The sequence below is a fragment of the Tamandua tetradactyla genome, chromosome 19 (assembly GCF_023851605.1).
Source record: "Tamandua tetradactyla isolate mTamTet1 chromosome 19, mTamTet1.pri, whole genome shotgun sequence".
In the NCBI taxonomy this organism is placed as follows: domain Eukaryota; kingdom Metazoa; phylum Chordata; class Mammalia; order Pilosa; family Myrmecophagidae; genus Tamandua; species Tamandua tetradactyla.
The window spans coordinates 51,849,709-51,869,651 of NC_135345.1; the positions used below are offsets into that span (position 1 = coordinate 51,849,709).

Genomic DNA, 19,943 nt, shown 5'->3' on the forward strand with positions numbered 1-19,943 from the left:
TCAATTTGTTTTATTTCAAAATGAAAAAAAAATGTGTTATTAAAATAATCGTTGTAGGATCAAAGTATTTGAAGGTCTCGGTACAGAATTGAATTCCATGGTTGTAGAGGACCCTGGAGTCTGTTCTCATGCTCATCTGAGGGGTGTGCTTTTGAAGTGGGGAGGACTAGATAACTGAGTTGTCCCTGTGATGGTGCAGGTGGAACTTACCGATGGCTATGAGCCGGGGGTGTCATGGAGCTGGCTTTCTGCGCCCTACTCCTCCTGGTTTGGAGGTCTTGCCCCGGAGCAGAGAGGAGTCTTCTGTAGCACCCTTGAATGGGTGGGTTGGAATTACACAACATTGACTGAAATGTGTAGAAGATGCCATATTGTTTATGGAAAGGTGATAGGTTGATGGCTTCAGACTAGGCTGCTGCAGTACCCTGAAGTACCGTCTCAAAACTGACTTCATAGGAATTAGGAGAGGTGTTACATCGCTTTAGTGTTAGTCAACAAACTAACAAACATTTACTAAGTACCTCATAAGGACAGGCAATTGCACAGATCCCAACACCGATCAGGCTGCTGAATAACAAACAAAATGACTGCAGACTTGCCGAGGCAGTGTGTCTTCAAATACCACATCAGCCACATCTTCTTACGGGACAGCGTGGTTGGGAAATCCAGTTTACATATTATAGGATAAGGGGCAGCATTTAAATGGAGGGAAATTCCTTTAGAAAGTTCCTTAACAAAAATGCCTGCAAACTACCCTGATTTTAAAATGTTTTTCTAAAGTCTTGGATCTGGGTAGTTAAATTTATTGGACATGTTTTTGATCATTACAGATTTCTGTTTTGTTGTGGGTCTTAACACAAGTAGTCTAAAATTAGTTACCCCTTTTCTCCCTCTTCCCCCCGAAATACTATCCGACTCAGACTTACTAGACTGGCATTCCGCCTCTATATGTGCTGTTAACTACCTGTGCGGCCTCCAGCAAGACTTCAGTTTTCTCATCTGTCAAGAGCTTGGCCTAGTTTGCTTCTCAAGTCCCTTCTAGGGCTTTCTAAATGGCTATACATTGATCATCCTATAAACTTATTATGCTTTTTTCTTCTATTTTTTTTTTTTTAAGTGGAAACAACTATTACCACTTTCTTGTCTGATTTTTTTTTTCTTTTTCACAAACAGGTCTGGCTTCTGCTGTGGGTCTCCTTTACCTGCCCACATGGGCCGCTGCTCTTTGCGGCTGTGTGCTCGCCGTCTTCACAACATCTCTGTTGCCTCAGATGTCCAGACACCTTATTAGCTCAGGGACAAACCCTGGGAAAACCATGACCATTGCCATGTTATTTTATCTTCTAGAAATATTTTTCTGTGCATGGTGCACAGCTTTTAAGTTTGTCCCCGGAGGTGTCTACACTAGAGAAAGATCTGATATGCTTCTGGGTGAGTACATTAGAAATGTCTGGATTAAAGTGACTACCCAAAAATATACCTCAGAACTGACCAAAATTTAATACCTTACGTGACTGGTGGAAATAAATAGAATGGTCGTGCCTTTCTTAGGAAAATAGATTTTCGTGATTAAAAAAATTTTAAGAATGTCCAAATGATTACTTAAAAACAAAATTCTTAATCACCAATGAGTTTCGATAACATTTATTATTGCCAAGGCCTTGTTTAGTGAATTAGTTGTGAAAAATTCTAATCCATAATGTATAAGAAAAGTCAAGAAAAGGTATGATCAGGATGCTCATGATGCTACTTCAGTAGTAGGCTTATAATTATATGTAAAGATTGTAATTTTTGGTTCTCCTGAATTTTATCTATGATTTTTATTTCTCATATTTTTACTGATAAAATATATTTTGCATATATATATCGTAGTGTAAATGGTAAATTCCTTAATCATAGAAGAAATATATTTTCTATTTTAGTGGTAATGAACTTATGTATCACATTTAAAATTTCACGAACTTAGCTTAGCTTAATGTTTTAAAAATTATTTTCTGGAAGTAATAAAAGAATTGACATACACCAAGCCCACACAATGTCGTCTATGTTTTAGTTTAAGTAAAATATAACACATGTTTTCAGAATAACTTCTTTGATAAATGAAGAGACAAAACATGCTTATAAGGGGATCCACTTCTTGTTTGTTTGCACATTGATTTTTTCCATTTGCCTATTTACTCATTAACAACCTACTATATGGGGTGCACAGGTGGTTCAGTGGTAGAATGCTCGCCTTTTACATGGGACACCCAGATGTAATTCCCGAACCATGCCCCCTACCCCCCCCCCCCAAAAAAAAACCCCAAAAAACAAAAAGCAACCTACTATGTGCGAGGCAACAATTCCAGGTGCTGGAGGTTCAAAATACATACTGTCCCTACCCACCTGGAGCTTTAGCCTAATGTGGGAAACACCATACATAAAACTGTACAACTACTTATAACATTTCAATTGGGGTTAGTGCTGGAAAGGAGAAGTATAGGCTACTTCTTGTGTCCTTGGAAGAATGCAGCTACTCTGCACATTGTCATGTAAACATTTATGCCCCACGTGGTAGACAGCGGTCAGGAGTGGCTGAATTGGAAGATACATGTTTAAATTACATGAAATATTTTATAAGCAACTTTTGAGGATTTTATAGCTCTTTTATTACCCAAGCTCTCATCTAATTAGAGAAATACATTGCTGCATTTCCTCTGGAATGATCTTGCCCTTGCGAACTTTGTATTTCTTCTGGTTTCTTTCAGGTGTGTATACTCTGTCCTACTCTATCTTCCTGTCCACTGCCCTGCTTTTTTTCTCATTCCAGCTTGCTTAGGGGTCTGCCATGTGGAGAATACCGATGAAAGTAAGAGTCCATAAATATTCCATTATATGCATAAGTTTGTTCTTCAGAACTTATAAATGATGAGCTTTTTTTTAGTTCCTTTTCACTGATTATGAGGTTGCAGAAACAGTGCTTCGTTACAGCTGTACACAACTGAGAATTTGTGGAGTAAGCATTGCCGTTACACTGGTATGGCACACGCACAGACCTCTTAAGTTGAGAAGATTGAGTGCCTAGGCCAGTTCAGAGTTCTCCTTTTTCTTGTGTTCTGTCTTCCCCTGCCCAATCAACATTCATTTCTTCCACAGTCATTGGTTTACACTATCAGCAACCTAACAGCTAGGAAATTAGAAGAAATCCTTCATCAGGAAAAGGCTGGTTTAGGGCATGATAACTAGAACCCTTGTTGATATCTTATGATCACCCTACCTATCAAAATTACTACTGGAGTACCGTCTTAGGGACTGAGATAAATTATCTTAATTGAATTTTCAAGTTATATTTATTTAAGTGAAAACTCAGCTCCTGGAATTTACCTTTTGAAGGATTTTTAGATGAAATATCTTTCATTCCTTTGTCAGTCATTGACATTTCAGCAGGCAGAAAATCAGTAAGGATATAGCTGAACTCAACCTTAATCAATTGGATCTGTTGGCATTTACGGAAGACTTTCACAATTGAGGAATACACCTTCCCCAAGAGAGACCACATCCTGGGCCGTAAAACATACTTCAGCAAATTTAAAAGAATAGGAAGCATACAGACCCAGTGGAATCAAACTAGAAATCAATAACAGAAAGATATATGGGAGAAACCCAAAATATTTGGAGACAACACATTTCTAAATAATACATGGGTCAAAGAAGAAGTTTCAAGAATATGTTCTCTGTCTTTCTTTCACTTTCTCTCTTTTCTTTCTTTCTTTTATAACAGGGACAATCATGCTACTTATTGGACTGAATATACTCATTGGTCCTAAGAAAAGCCTTGACTCACTTCTTCAAACAAAAAATAGTCCTAAAGTGCTTTTCCAAAAGAGTGAAAAATACATAAAACTTTGTAAGTATGGTTTTGCTTTCTTTTTTAAAAAAGGCTTTTATTGTATAAATTGTTAAACATATGGAAGAACTGTAATAAACCTTAATGTACCATTCACTCAGCTTCAACAATTTGTCAACATTTGACCTGTGTCCTTTGTTTTTTTTTGACCTGTGTTCTTAAAAGCTACCTTCCCTACTATTTTTTTTGCAGAAGTATAATAAAGCAAGCTCCTGATATCATATAATTTCACCTACAAATACTTCGCTTTTAGTTTTTTTCGTTTCTAACATAGATAAGATGATATAACAGATGAATTTTCCAAAATGCTTTTATTCTAATATTTGGAATTATTTATTCCACCTCCACTTTTCTTTTTGTGTGTATCGAAATGGTTAATGTTAGGGTTGCAGATGTACTAGAAGCTCAAATATGAAATCAATTTTTTTATTCAAGGTCTAATTTATTTCAAATGTACTGGATTAAATTAAAAATATTTATTAAATGTCTACAGTACGAAAATAATGTATTGGATAGTTGTTAATGTAGGATTCAAAGGAATGTAAAAATGGCCCCTACCCTCAAGGTGTTGAATAAAGCAGACAAATATTATGGTGTAAAAAGATAGAAAACAGTTTTAAAAGCTAAATCAATGTTCAGTGTTTTTCTAAAATGTGCAAAACAATAAGACCATTGTATAAAGAGTTCATACATATTCATTATAATTTGAAGCTATTATACTTAAATTTAGGAGAAAATGAGTTTGTTTGTTATTTTGTATTCTTATGGTTCAGATATAACTTGAAAGCAGGGTCTGGTAGTTTTTGTTTGTTTTTAATCCTTGCAATCTTTGTCTTTTAATTTGAGTGTTCCAAATATTTTTATTGTGATTACTGATATATTGCAGTTTTAGTTTTATCATCTTACCATGCTTTTTCTTTTTCTACTTTCTCTAGATATCTTTTCTTCTTTATTCCTCTTGCTTTTGTATTGCTAGGTTTTCTTTTCTTTTCTTTTTCTTATCCCTCTCCTCCATACTCCTTGATAAACTCTAAAAGTTATACTTTCAGTTTCTGTTCTTTTAGTAGTTAGTTATTTTTCTCTCAGCATACTGAAGATATTATTCCCCTGTCCCTGGCTTCTGCTTCTGCTTTTGAGAAGTCAACTGTCAATGTAATTATTGCTGTTTTCAAAATAATGTGCCTTTTCTCTTTGATTGCTCTTAAGATTTTTCTCTTTGTTTTAGTGCTCTGAAGTTTCACTATGATATATCTGGTTGTAGATTTTTTTCCCCATCTTATGTGGGAATCTTTGGGCTTCTTGAATCTGAAGAGTGATGTCTTTTATCAATTCTGGAAAATTTTCATCCATTATTTCTTCAAATATTTCCTCTTACCCTTCCTTTTTCTTCTCTTCTTTTGGACTCCAATTAGATACATGTTAGAGCTTCTTACTCTGTTCCCCATGTCTCTTAACCATTTTCATATTTTCTACTTTTTTTTTCACACTGTACCCTGTGTAATTTTCTTGGATCTGTCTTTCAGTTCACTAATTCAGCTTTGTGTAATCTGTTTATCTTTTCCATTGAGTTTCTAATTTTAATTATTGTAGTTATTGCATTTTTAATTTCTAGAAGTCTTTTATTTCCTTAAAATTTTTCCTGATAATTTATTATAGTCTCAAGTTCCTTAGACATGTTTTTGAATACCTTCTTTTATTTTTTAAAACATTTTTAACATATTTTAAATTCTGTTTCTTAAAGTTTCAACATCTGAAGTCTTGGGGACTTGATTCTGTAAGAGCTTTTCCCTGCTGGTTCCTGTTCAGTGTTTCTGCTCTTATGTATTTTATGATTTTATTTTTTTTTACTTTAAGCTTATGTCCTTGGAATATTTTACATATGGGTTAGCCATGTAAGTCACACATGAAAATTAACCTAAGGGCTGCACATTTTGCCTTTGCAAGAATTAGATATCTTCCCTATTGGTGAAAAGATTCAATACAATCATAAACGTGAGTTTTTCAAAATATTAAGCTTAAATCTTTTAAACAATTATTTCTTCTTTCTGTTTAGTTTTGTGGCTGCTTGTTGGTGTGGGATTGTTGGGACTAGGACTACGGTATAAAACCTATGAGAGAAAATTGGGCAAAGGGGTAAGTAATTAAACATTTTGAAATAGTATTTTATATGATATTTGTATATGTGCATGCACAGATGCACATACTTTGCCATTCTAATTCTACTCTAGACCTGGACTTGATAGCTTCAGGGTCCTGGATTTCATCTTCTGAAACTTCAGATCACAGGCTAATATAGTTTTATGAAGTTGCATTTTGGGGACAGCATAGATCCATATATTAGAGGCTAACTGCTTGTCATTTTGCTACCTGAAGTAATTTTTGTCCTTTATGATTTAATAAACTTAAATGATGCAATAAGAAACTATTTTATAATGCAGTTCTCTGTATGCCTTTGCAGTTGCCGAAGACAACAATGTGGAATCCTTTAAGAAAAATCTTACAGACAATTCTTGATTTTGCAGTTTATGAGTAGTTTGTGTATTAATGCGTTGTGAAAGTTTTCTTGTCTCCTCCTTTCCCCTCTTGCCACCTACAATTTTAATTTTCTCTTTCTCTTCTAGAAGGGTGGGCAGGAGCAATGCAAGTCTATCTTCCTTGACAAAAAGTTTGATGCATTTCAAAGTGAGGCTAGAGTTACAGTTTCGGCTAACATAGAGGATATCTAACGTCATCCAGGGGTTCTTTTTCAAAAGGAATCATTTGATTTGTGTTCTATCATTCATTTTTTTTCATTCATTCATCTGATAAATGTTTATTGAATGTCTCTTATGTGTCTGGTGCCAGAGATTCAGAGGTATACAAATTGGATAAGATGCCTGCCTGTGTAGAGTTTATATTCTAGTAGGAGTGAAAGACAGTATTCAGATAAGCAAATAAATAAAGCCTACAACTTTAGACAGGGCTTCTTTGAAGGAAATAGGATTATGCAGCAGGGAGTAACTGGGTCTGGGTGGTTAGAGAATGCTGCAGCTTGTGAGCCAGGGGAAAATGGTGGAAATGAAGTTGGAGAGGCTGGTGGGGGGCACATCACAAAGGGCCTGGTAGGACACAAGAAGGAGTTCTGGTTTTATTTTATTTGCAATGGAAGCCATTGGATTATTTTAAGTAGAGAGTGAAGAAACCAGGTATCATTTTAGCTGCTCTGTGAAGAATGAATCATAGAGGGGAAAGAGTGAAGCAAGGGGTTAAGTTTTGAGGCCTTTTCAGTTGTTCAGGATGGAGAAAATGGTGGTTTGGATGGGTATGGTGGCATTGGAGTTGGAAAGAAGTGGACAGACCCAGAATGTATTTTGAAAGTAGAGTTGATAGGATTTGCTGTTGGAGCACATGCTGGGGATGAGAAGAAGAAGGAATCAAGGATGACTTCTAGGTTTCTGGCTTAAGCAACTGGATGGAGGAGACTGGTGGTATTTACTGGCATGGGAAAAATGAAGAAATAGTAGAGTTTGAAGTGATGAAGTTAATTAATTATAGAAGTGTAGTTATGTGAATTATCGAAGTGTAGTTATGTGAAAACGAATAGCTTAATGAGGACAGCCATACCTCTTGAAATCTGTTGACAAGTCCATTCCCTTTTTATAACCATCACAGAACTGAATTATCCCTCTTATATACAGGTGAAATGTCCAGCTCATTGATGGTAGAACACGCACATTGAGCTGTTGTGAAGTTGGTATAAAAGTTGTTTATGCAAAGTTGGTATAACTTATCCTTCTCCCAAACTGAACTTGTGTGGTCCAGTTTGAGTTGTTTTTTCCACATGTGGTGATTGGCTTGCTCTAATCTGGCCATGATCTTTCAAAGGATTCCTGTTGTAGTTCATTGGGTATTCATTTAAGATGGATGGTTAATACTGGACAGTGCATTTTCTGACTAAGCTCATGGATCCAAAAGAGGAGCTCTCAAAAGCTCCTGAAGCTTGCCTTGCCTGTATAGTAGAGGTGTAACACCATTCTTGATTAGGTTAGAATTGTCGGTGCTTTACAAATATGTTAAAGGTTTCTGTGTATCCCTTTGTGATGTCATTCTTCTCTTGTGCAAGAGTAACCACTATCCTGAGTATGGTGTTTATCATTTCCATGCATTTCTTTTTCTATGATTTTTCACTAATTTTTTTTGATAGAAAAGTTGTAGGTTTACAGAAATATCATACATAAAATACATAAAACACAGAGCTCCCCTATACCTCCCTATTATTAACACCTTGCATTTGTGTGGTACCTTTGTTTTAATTCACGAAAATACCTCTCTAATTGTATATTAATTATGGTCCATCATTTACTAATTGTATATTAATTATGGTCCATCATTTACAGCAGAGTCCACTGTGTTGTATAGTGCTATGTTTTTTTTTAATTCTTATTCTAGTAACATATATATGACCTAAAATTTCACATTTTACCCACATTCACATAAATAATTCAGGCCTGTTAATTAATTCACAGTATGGTGCTACTATCATTACCATCTATTACTACAACTTACAATTGACCTAAGTAGAAATTCTGAACAATTTAAGCATTAACTTCCCATTCCCTACCCCAATACAGCCCATGGTAACTTATATTCTAGATTTTGGCTCTGAATTTGTTTATTCTTATTTCTTCATATCAGTCAGATCATACGATATTTGCCATTTTGTGTCTAGCTTTATTTCATTCAACATGATGTCTTTGAGATTCATCCATGGTGTTGCATGAATCAGAACTTCATTCCTTTTTTTTTTTAGTTGTAAGTGAAAAATTTTAAGCAGTTTTATTGAGGTATATTCATACTTCATACAATCCACCCAAAGTGTACAGCAAAAAGTATCACAGAGTTGTGCATTTATCATCACAATCAATTTTAGGAAATTTTCATAACTTGCAAAAAGAAAACCCTTACCCTGTGTACCTCCCTCTTGTTTACACTTAGCATCTGTGTGATACCCTTGTTACAACTGATGAAAGGTAACATTACTGTTAACTGTAGTCCATGGTTTGCATTGGGTGAATTTTTTCCCCATATGCCACCTTTTTTATTAGCACCTTGTAATAGTGATGTACATTTGTTAAGTGCATGAAAGAACATTCTTATATCTGTACTATTAACCACAGTGATTTTCCACAACAGGGCTGATTGTGTGATAGTCCCATGTGTCATCCTCTAGCATTCCTTCTAATGGTATGCACAACCCTAAACACCCCTCTCAGCCACATCACGCACCATTCAGCACTGTTAGTTATACTCACAGTAATGTGTTACCATCACATCTATCCATTTCCAAACATTTACAATCAATCTAATTAGAAATTCTGCAGAAATTAAGCATTAGCTTCTCATTCTCTATCTTCCTTCTGTCTTCTGGTAACCTATATTCTAGATTCTAACTCTATGAGTTTGCTTGTTGTAATTAGTTCATATTGGTGAGATCATACAGTTTTTGTCAATTTATGCCTGGCTTATTTCACTCAACATAATTTCCTCAAGGGTCATCCATACTGTCGCATGTATCAGGACTTTGTTCCTTTACAGGACTAAATAATATTCCATTGTATATATATATATCATATCTTGTTTATCCATTCATCACTCGAGGGGCATTTGGCTTGCTCCCTACTTTTGGCAATTTTGAATAATATCACTCTGAACATTGATGCGTCCCTGTGTTTGAGTCCCTGATTTCAGTTCTTATGAGCCTATACCTAGACATGGGATTGCCAGGTCATATGGTGTTTCTATATTTAGCTTGCCAAATTATCTTCCATTGTGGCTGCACTATTTTACATTTCTCCCGGCAATGAATGAGTGTTCTCTTTCTCCATATCTTTTAAACTTAATTTTTTTTTAATAGTAGCCATTCTAGTGGGTGTGAAAGGGCATCTCATTGTAGTTTTGATTTGAGTTTTCATAATAGCTAATGATGTTGAGCATCCGTTCACATAATTTTTAGCTGTTTTCCTCTTTGGAGAAATGTTTATTTTAATCTTTTGTCCATTTTTAAATTGTGTTGTTTGCCTTTTTATTGTTGAGTTGTAGGATTACTTATATATTCTGGATAGTAAACCCTTATCAGAAATGTGGTTTCCAAATATTTTCTCCCATTAAGTTGTCTTTCTACTTTCATAATAAAGTCCTTTGATGAGCAAAAGTTTTAAATTTTGATCAGGTCCCATTTATTTAATTTTTCTGTTGTAGCTTGTGCTTTGAGTGTAAAGTCTAAGAAACCATTGCTTAACACAAAATCCTGGACATGCTTCTTTATGTTTCCTTCTAGGAGTTTTATAGTCCTAGTTCTTATATGTAGGTATTTGATTCATTCTGAGTTAATTTTTGCATGTGGTGTGAGGTAGCTGTCCTCCTTCATTCTTTTGCATATGGATATCCAGTTGTCCCAGCACCTTTTGTTAAAGAGATTATTCTTTCCTAATTGAGTGGAGTTGGCAGCCTTGCTGAAAATCAGTTGGACATGGATGTGAGGGTCTATTTCCAAACTATCAACTTGATTCCATTGGTCTGTATATCTATCCTTGTGTCAGTACCATGCTGGTTTTTTAAATGCAATTTTATTGAAAGATTTTCACATCCCATATAATCATTCATAGTGTACAATTAGCAGTTCACAGTATCATCATTTAGTTGTGTGTTCATCACTGCAATCAATTTTTAAAATTTTCATTACTCCAAAAGTAAAAAAAGAATAAAAATAAGAATAAAAATTAAAATAACCCCCTTAACCCCCCCATTAACTATTTATTTTTTGTCTTTATTTTCTTACTGTTCATACACTGGATAAGGGGAATGCCAGTCACAAGGTTTTCACCATGACACATTCACACTGTAAAAGCTATGTAGTTATATATAGCTGATTATAGCTGATTATCTTCAAGAATCAAAGTTACTGGAGTACAGGGCAACAATTTCAGATATTTCCTTCTAGCTATTCTAATACACTAAAAACTAAAAAGGAATATCTATATAATGCATAAGAATAGCCTCCAGAATGACCTCTAGACTCTATTTGAAATCTCTCAGCCACTGAAACTTTATTTTGTTTCATTTCTTTTCCCCCTTTTGGTCAAGAAGGTTTTCTCAGTCCCATGATGACAGGGCCAGGCTCACTACCAGGAGCCGAGTACTATGCTGTTTTGACTACTACTGCTTTGTAATAAGTTTTAGAGTCAGGAAGTGTGTGCCCTCTAACTTTGTTCTTTTTCAAAATGGTTTTGGCTATTTGGAGCCCCTTACTCTTCCATAAAAAATTTTTTTTATTGAGAAATCTTCATACATACACATTCTATACATGGTGTAAAATCAATGGCTCACAATATCATTACATAGTTGTGCATTCATCACCATGATAATTTTCCATATAAATTCGATGATTGGCTTTTCTATTTTTGCAAAGAAGGCTGTTGGAATTTTGATTGGGATTATGGTGAATCTGTAAATCATTTTGGGTAGAACTGACATCCTGAAAATATATAATCTTCTAATCCATGAGCATGGAATGTCCTTCCATTTATTAGAGCTTCCTTGATTTCTTTTAGCAAAAGTTATGTGGTTTTCTATGTATATGTCCTTTACCACCTTGGTTAAATATATTCCTAGCTATTTAATTCTTTTAGTTCTACTGTAAATGGAATTTTTTTTTCTTGATTCCCTCCTCAAATTGCTCATTACTGGTGCATGGAAATACTGCAAATTTTTGCATATTGATCTTGTACCAGGCTACTTTGCTTAATTCATATATTAGGTTTAGTAGCTTTGCTGTAGATTTGTTGAAACTTTCTATATGTAGGCTCATGTCATTGCAAATAATAAAAGTTTTGCTTCTTTCTTTCCAATTGGGTGCCTTTTATCTTTTTTTCTTGCCTAAATGTTCTGGCTAGAACTTCAGGTTCTAGGCTGAATAACAGTGGTTACAGTAGGCATTCCTTGTCTTGTTCCAGATCTTAGAGGGAAAGCTTTCAGTTTGTCACCATTGAGTATATTAGCAGTAGGTTTTTCATACATGTTCTTTATCATGTTGAGGAAGTTTCCTTCTATTCCTAATTTACTAAGGAAATTTTGTCAAATGCCTTTTGTTTTGCGTCAATAGAGAAGGTCATGTGTTCTTTTCCTTCGTTTTGTTAATGTGGTGTATGATGTTATTTTCTTATGTTGAACTACGCTTCCATATCTGAGATAAGTCCCATTTGATCATGTTTTATAATTCTTTTAATGTGCTGTTGAGCTTGATTTGCTAGTATTTTGTTGAGGAGTTTTACATCTATATTCATAAGAAAAACTGATCTAAATTTTTTTTCTTGTGATGTCTTTATTATCTGGCTTTGGTATTAGGATGATGTTGGCTCATAGAATGGGTTAGATAGTGTGCCTGCCTATTCAGTTTTTTGGAAAAGTTCAAGCAGGATTGGTATTAATTCTCCTTGGAATATTTGATAGTATTCCCCTATGAAGCCATCTTGGTCATGAGCTCTTTTGTTTGGGGTGGTTTTTGATGACTGATTGAATCTCTTTACTTGTAATTGGCCTGTTGAGATATTCTGTTTCTTCTAGAATCAGTGTGGGTTATTTGTGTGTTTCTAGGAATTTTTCCTTTCTTCTGGGTTATCTGATTTGTTGGCATACAGTTGTTCATAAATACTTTTATAATCCTTTTTGTTTCTGTGGGATCAGAAATAATGTCCACCCTCTCATTTTTTATTTAATTGCAAATTCTCTCTTTTTTCTTTGTTGATCTAGGTAAGGGTTGTCAATTTTATTAATCTTTTAAAGAAGCAAGTTTTGGTTTTATTAATACTCTCTGTTGTTTTTTTATGTCTGTAATTCATTTCTCTCTGCTTTAATCTTTCTTTCTTTCTTTTTGCTTGCTTTGGTTTAATTTGCTTTTCTTTTTCTAGTTCCTCCAGGTGTGCAGTCAGGTTTTTTATTTAAATGCTTTCATCTTTTTCAATGTAAGCATTTAGGGCTATAAATTTCCCTCTCAGCACTGCCTTCATTGCATCCCATAAGTTTTGATGTGTTGTGTTCTCATTTTCCTTTTTCTCAACATATTTATTGATTCCCTTTGTAATTTCTTCTTTGATCCATTGATTCTTTAGTAGTGTGTTATTTAACTTCCATATATTTGTTGATTTTCCAGTTGTCCCTTTTATTGATTTCTAGCTTAATTCCACTGTGTCAGAGAAGAGGCTTTATATAATTTCAATCTTTTAAAATTTATTGAGACTTCTTTTGTGAACCAACATTTGGTCTGTCCTGAAGAATAATCCATGAGCATTTGAGAAGAATGTATATTCTCTTGTTTTGGGGTACAATAGTCTGTATATGTCTGTTAGGTCTAGTTCATTTATCATATTATTCAATTTCGCAGTTTCTTTATTGATCTTCTATGTAGATGTTCTGTATGTTGATGAAAGTGATGTATTGAAGTCTCCAGTTGTTTTTGTCTTATTTCTTCCTTCAGTTTTGCCAGCATTGCCTCATGTATTTTGGGATGCCATGGTTAGGTATATAAATATTTATGCTTGTTATTTATTCTTGGTGGATTGACCTTTTTATTAATACATAGTGTTTCTTGTCTATTGTAACAGCTTTTGACTTAATATCTACCTTGTCCTATATTAATAGAGCTACCTCAGCTCTTTTTAGAATACAATTTGCATGGATTATCTTTTTTCATCTTTTCACTTTCAACTTATTTTTTCCTTTGGGTCTAAGGTGAGTTTCTTGTAAACAACATATAGTTGGACCATGCTTTTTAATCTATTCTGACAATCTGTACCTTTTCATTGGGGAGTTAAATCCATTAACATTCAGTGTTATTACTGTAAAGGCAGTACTTCAGCTATTTTATCCTGTGATTTTTATGTACCTTTTTCTCTTTTTTTCTTTGTTGCAGCCTACTTTTCTATAGTTGATCTTTTGTGATGTATATGATTCATCTCTTTCTCATTTCTGTTTCTGTATATATTTAAAACACTCTCTTCATGGTAACCCTGGGGTTTGTATTATACAACCTATGACTGTAACCTACTAATTTGAAAAGATACCAACTTAGCTTCAATAGTACGCATGTTCTCTGTTCCCCTATTGCTCCGTTCCCCCTATTTATGTTATTTTTGTCTCCCATCACTTCTTTATACTTTCTGCGTCCATTATCAGGAAGTATAACTTTTTCTTGTACAATTGTATTCTGATTCTTATAGGAATTAAAGAGTAGATTATACATGGAGGATACAGTATTAATGCGTTTTGCATTTACCCTTTTAGTTACTTTTACTGAAGATCTTCACTTCCTCCCACTACTCCAAGATACTATCTTGGCTGTTCCTTTCAACTTGAAGAACTTCCTTTAGCAGTTTTTGTGGAGTAAATCTTTTGTTGATGGGCTCTCTCAGTTTCTGTTTATCTGTGAATATTTTGAACTCTCATTTTTTTTTTTCTTAACATGCGCAGGCGCTGGGAAACAAACCCGGGTCTCTGGCGAGAACTCTGCCACTGAGCCACTGTGGCCCGCCCTCTCTTTCAGTTTTGAAGGACAGTTTGGCCAGATAAGGAATTTTTGACTGGCAGTTTTTCTCTTTCAGTACCTTAAATATATCATCCCACTGCCTTCTCGCCTCCATGGTTTTTTATGAGAAATCAGGACTAAGTCTTTGAGGACTTCTTGATTATGATGAATTGCTTTTCTCTTGCTGCCTTCAGAATTCTCTCATTATCTTTGGCATGGACATTCTCATTAGTATGTGTCTTAGAGTAGATCTATTAAGATTTATACTGTTTGAAGTGCATTGTGCTTCTTGGACATGTGCATATAAGTTTTTCATAAAAGCTTGGAAATATTGTTTCCTCCAATATTGTTTCTACCCCTTTTCTTCTTCTGGGACATCCATGATGTATATATTTGTGTGCTTCATGCTGTCACTCAGGTCCCTGAGACACTGCTCAAGTTTTCCTATTCTTTTCTCTATCTGTTCTTCAGACTGTTTGATTTTGATTGTTCTGTCTTCTAGTTTGCTGATTCTCTCTTCTGCCTGTTCATATCTGCTCTTGTACGCCTCTAGTGTATTTTTAATCTCCATTATTCTGCCTTTAATACAATAAGCTTTTGAATTCTCCTTTCTGCTTATACATTTTCTTCTTAATATCCTTTAGCTCTATAGCCACCATTACTGTACTTTTATCCATACTTTCCTTCATCTCTTTGAATTGATTTAGGAGATTTGTTTGAAATTTTTTTGAGTAGTTGTTCCAAATTATGTGTTTCTTCTGAAGTTTTAATTTGTTCCCCCGACTGAGCCATATCTTCCTGTGTCTTATTATAGCTTGTAATTGTTTGCTGATGTCTGGGCATCTGATTATTGTGATGTATTAACTCTGAAGGTCAGTTTGTGTTAAAGCTCTTCTCTGAAGCTTGGTCCAACTTATTCTGGACATGTAGAATAGATTTAACTGTTCAGATTTTCTCAGCTCTTCTGCACTTGATTCTTGCCCTGGATATGCAGTAAAGTTTTTAAAAGTGTCCTTTTGTATGCAATTGTTTCACCTACAGGAGAAAGCTTCCTTTCCTCTGTTTCTTCTTTGGAAATCTTGATGTGTTCTGTTTGTTTTTTGCTCAGAATATTCCTCCAGCTCCCATGATTTGTTTAAATTCTCTCCTTCACTTAGTGTCCTCTTTTTGTTACACTTCGCAGTTCTGGGACCTGTCCTGTCACACTGCAGTTCAGTCCCCACCCCCTCTTTTTTTTTTTTTTTTTAACCCCTGTGGGGTTTTTCTGCCTCTGTTTTCTTCCCCATAAATGTATCTCACTGTGGGGTGCCAGATGGCATCCGTTCAGAAAGGTCTATTTTGTTTATAGGTGGTCCAGCAAGTAGAGCCTGATTGAATGTGTGCCCTCTTGCCAGCAGTTCTGCTGCAGTCTGCTTTTTTTCCTGGGGACACTTTTGTTTGTGGTACTCTTCAAGCACTTGTGTTCCTCCCTGGTACTCTGCTGACATGGGTCCCTGGACTTGGATATGAGTAGGGTTTGTTGTTGTGAATGGCTTTATGGTTTGTATCAGCAGCAGGAGGAACCAAGGTTATGCTGTTTCTATGCGACTCCCAAGCTGCATGGGACCCAGTGAGGGGGAAGATTTGGGCTGGTGGGCTTGGGATGTAAATCTCCTACCTGAATTGGGTTGGCTTTTCTTTCTTTTCCTTTGATTCAGCATTTGTAGAGTCCTTCTCAAGTTGTATACAAAGATCCAAGCAAGTGGGATTTCTCCTTTTTCAGTTGATCTGAGGAGAGACTTTAACCTGGGGATGTCCTACGTTGCCATGTTGATGACATCACGTCCATATATTTCTTTATGTTGCTACTATATATGATGTAGCCACAGACAATATTGTATTTATCCATGCTTTTACACTTTATATAAATGATGTCTTACCTAGATATTTTGCAACTTACTTTTTTACTTAAATAATCTGTGTGAGATTCATCCATGTTGGGACATATAGCCCTAATTCATTTTTTAGGTCTGTTGGCATTCCAATATATATATATATATATAACCATTTATTAATTTTCCTATTGATGAACTGCCAGGTTTTTATTTTTTGCTGTTGTAGAGCATTCTTATTATAACTACTCAGTTTCCAAACATTCCTCTATTCCAACCTTAAGTTAAAAGTTCAAAGGAGATTTATTATGCAAATACCACATAGCAAATATCTCCTTGTCTTTATGAATTAAGTGTGAATGAATGTCTGAGGATATCCTTTTGCTGATACTTGGTAAATATGAATTTTGGTAGAGAGGTGGAGAAAATGGGTCACCACACTGCCATTGTTCACAATCATCCTAAATTACCACTGAAACAATTCCTCAGGCACCAGTCAAAGAGGTCTCTGCCGCCATCTGGCCTTTCAGGTTTGGATACGACAATGAAGGATGGTGTAATTTAGAGAGATCAGCTCAACTGCTCAATCAAACAGGTAAGCCTTACTAGAATTAGTTTTTAAGAAACTAGTTCTTGAGAAACAGCTGTCATCACTTTTATTTTGAGTAAGATCATAAGTCCTTGGAGGACAGCTTGCTGGGTCATACACTAATTTCCTCTTAAAAAGGCTTTTCTTTCCTGGGCAACTGCAGGCGGACTAAGCTTTTATAAGCACATCTGTCTTTGAGAGCAATTCACTTGACTCTAAACAAAGCCTCATCCTGGATAGACGCAGGGATTCTTGTCAGGCTGTTGTTATTAGAGGTGCCCCCTGTTGGTGGCCCTTGTAATTGGGGACCTACTGTTGGGACCCTAGAAAATTCTTGGATTAAAAAGGCAGAATGTGCCAGAGTGATGCTCATTAGTGAAGCAAATTGATTCCATGCCCTGTGGTGCTCATCGTTGAATGACGTATGAAGCATCCTTTAAAATACGTGGGGGTTTGGTTCTTAGATCCACTACATGGCGTGTAGGTCAAGGAAAGTAAAGGATAAACTGCTCTTGTTATTCCTATTGATACGCTTTTCTCCTGAGAAATTTCTGACTGTATGATTGTAATGCAAATAATTTTTCTTTGGCCCTTAGTCATTATTTATTCCCAATTACATGCCTTCGAGGCATATCTGGTCAGGGTCTGAAAAAAACCATTAAGTTAATTTCTTCTGTATGGATACCATGGGGTGTTTGCCCTGGGATAAAATGCTATTGTGAACTGTAATGTTTCAGGACATAAAAATGGGTATTTGAGAAAAGCATTAAGATTATTTGAAATTTTGTGTATTTAAGAAGGATGTTAAGAATATTTGAAAATTTAGAAAATTCATATTTTAACCTTTCCTGTATTTCCTCAAGATGTTTCATATTTTACTTTCTAAACATGGGAAAATTCCTTTATAGCTCATATTTGAACCACTTCACTTTAGTCACTCATTAGGAATTGCTTTTTTTTTTTTTAATTTATGAGTAAAGGTTAATGGATTAAGGTCAAGTATAGTTTCTTTTAAATACAACTTTATTGAAGTATATTCACACACCATAAATCTCCATTCAAATTATATAATCAGTGGATCACAGTACCATAACACAGCTGTGCATTCATCACCACAGTACATTTTAGAACATTTTCATTATCCAAAAAATCAAAATAAATTGAAATAAAAAAGAAAACTCAAAACATCCCTGACCCTTTATTCCACCCTCACCTCCATTACTGGCCTTTGGTATTGGTGTGGTACTGTGGATAGTACTGTGGACTGTTGTCCCTAGTCTGCAATAGGTACATTTTTTCCATATACTACTTTGTTATTGACACCTTGTAATAGGTTGTACAATTGTTCTAGATCAAGACAGAACTTTTTGACATTTGTACTGTTAATCACGATCGTTCACCACAAGATCCGCTGTGCTATACAGTCCCATGTTTTAGTCTCGAGCTTGCCTCCTGATAACATAAATAACTCTAAACTTCCTCTTTCGACCACATTCACACACAATTCATCACTTGTTAATTTTAAGTATAAAGTTTTGACAAACTTTTTTTTTCCAATGCTCTAACCACTATGTGCATTTTTTTTTTTTTATTGAACAGGTGCAGATTTCATAACAATTTTGGAGAGTGATGCTTCTAAGCCCTATATAGGGAACAATGACTTAACTATGTGGCTAGGGGAGAAGTTGGGTTTCTATACCGACTTCGGTCCGAGCACAAGGGATCACACGTGGGGGTGAGTATACACTGGGAATTCATCCTCAATGTAGCCCTGACGGACTAGACAGCCCAGGCTTGGAGTGGAAAGTTAAGAGTATCTTACCCTCCTCATGTAAGATGTCTCATATTCTTGGGGAACTAGGACATGCTGAAGAATAGATATTGATGAGGACTCACACAGGGCTGACAGCCCAGCATCCCTCCCATTTGGCGGTGCTGAAAACAATTCCCAGCAGAATTGGTTTGGCTCCTTTGGCACTCTCTTCTTTGTAACTCCAGAGTCAGTTAGAACTGTTCAGTACACCACTGAGCTTAGAGCCCAAAGCTGTGGTTCTCGGCAGTGGATAGTCAATGGGAGTTCTGAAAAATAACTGATGCTTGAACCACGTGCCAGATTTACTAGGTCAGAGACTGTTGAGTGGGAAGGCTGAGTAGAAATATTTTTAAAGGCTCCATTGATGTCTCTGGTTAAGAGCTCCTGAATGAAGAACAACAAGGCATTTGCGAATGGCAATGCCTACTTAAAGGAAAGCACTTTGCAGAAGAATAGGTGTAAGTATAGCTACAGCAAAGTTCTTATAGGATGTGCTATGCTTTTGCTAAAGAACGTTCTAGGCAAGGTATAATTGGAGTCCTTTGCCAGCTTCTCCAAAGAAGTGCTTATGTTTTCAGTTTAAAGTGAAATCCGGGGGATCCTTTTATTGAATTTGGAATTATGTTTTGTAGCTCAGCCAATACCTTTGAACAGGACTATGTGGACTTGATGTAGATTTTCCTTATTAAAAATGCAAGGTATATTAACCCCTTTGAAACGAATTGAAATTCATTTTCAAATGTGCCATCAGGAAAATTACTTTCTCAAATGAAAGGTTTATTTATTTATTTATTTTTATTTTTAATTTTTTTTGCATGGGCAGGCACCAGGAATTGAACCCGGGTCTCTGGCATGGCAGGCGAGAACTCTGCCTGTTGAGCCATCGTGGCCCACCCTAAAGGTTTATTTTTTAATGAAATAAGTTTAAGAACAACCCCAATAGGACGGGTTGGTACCAACTCAAAATGGCTATGTCTTTTGAAGGCTGCCGGCATATCTAGCACATGGAGCCCTGAAAGTCTATTGTGTAGGCCATGCCTTGCTGCTGGGTTCTCTCTGAACCTTTTTTTAAAACCTTTTATTAGAGAAGTTGTGGGTTTACAGTCTGGGTTTTATTGGAAAAGTTGTGGATTTATAGCACAAAATACAGGATTCCCTTACATCACCCCACGGCCAACATCTTGCACTGGTGTGGAACATTTATTATAGCTGGTGATAGCAATTTT

General features: G+C 35.6%; 1 protein-coding gene across 6 annotated transcripts in view; it reads left to right on the plus strand.

Moving 5' to 3' along the window:
• The window catches only part of CWH43 (cell wall biogenesis 43 C-terminal homolog), a 72,416-nt gene that overhangs the window by 26,945 nt on the left and 25,528 nt on the right, over window positions 1-19,943 (plus strand). For 4 of the 6 annotated variants that reach the window (XM_077136828.1, XM_077136829.1, XM_077136830.1 and 1 more), the window contains exons 7-11: window positions 1,174-1,431; window positions 3,761-3,886; window positions 5,940-6,019; window positions 16,805-16,910; window positions 18,504-18,639. In XM_077136828.1, coding sequence (XP_076992943.1) covers window positions 1,174-1,431; window positions 3,761-3,886; window positions 5,940-6,019; window positions 16,805-16,910; window positions 18,504-18,639 — 706 coding nt within the window. The remainder of the gene's footprint in view (window positions 1-1,173; window positions 1,432-3,760; window positions 3,887-5,939; window positions 6,020-16,804; window positions 16,911-18,503; window positions 18,640-19,943) is intronic. The other 2 variants (XM_077136831.1, XM_077136833.1) reach the window with 2 other exon arrangements.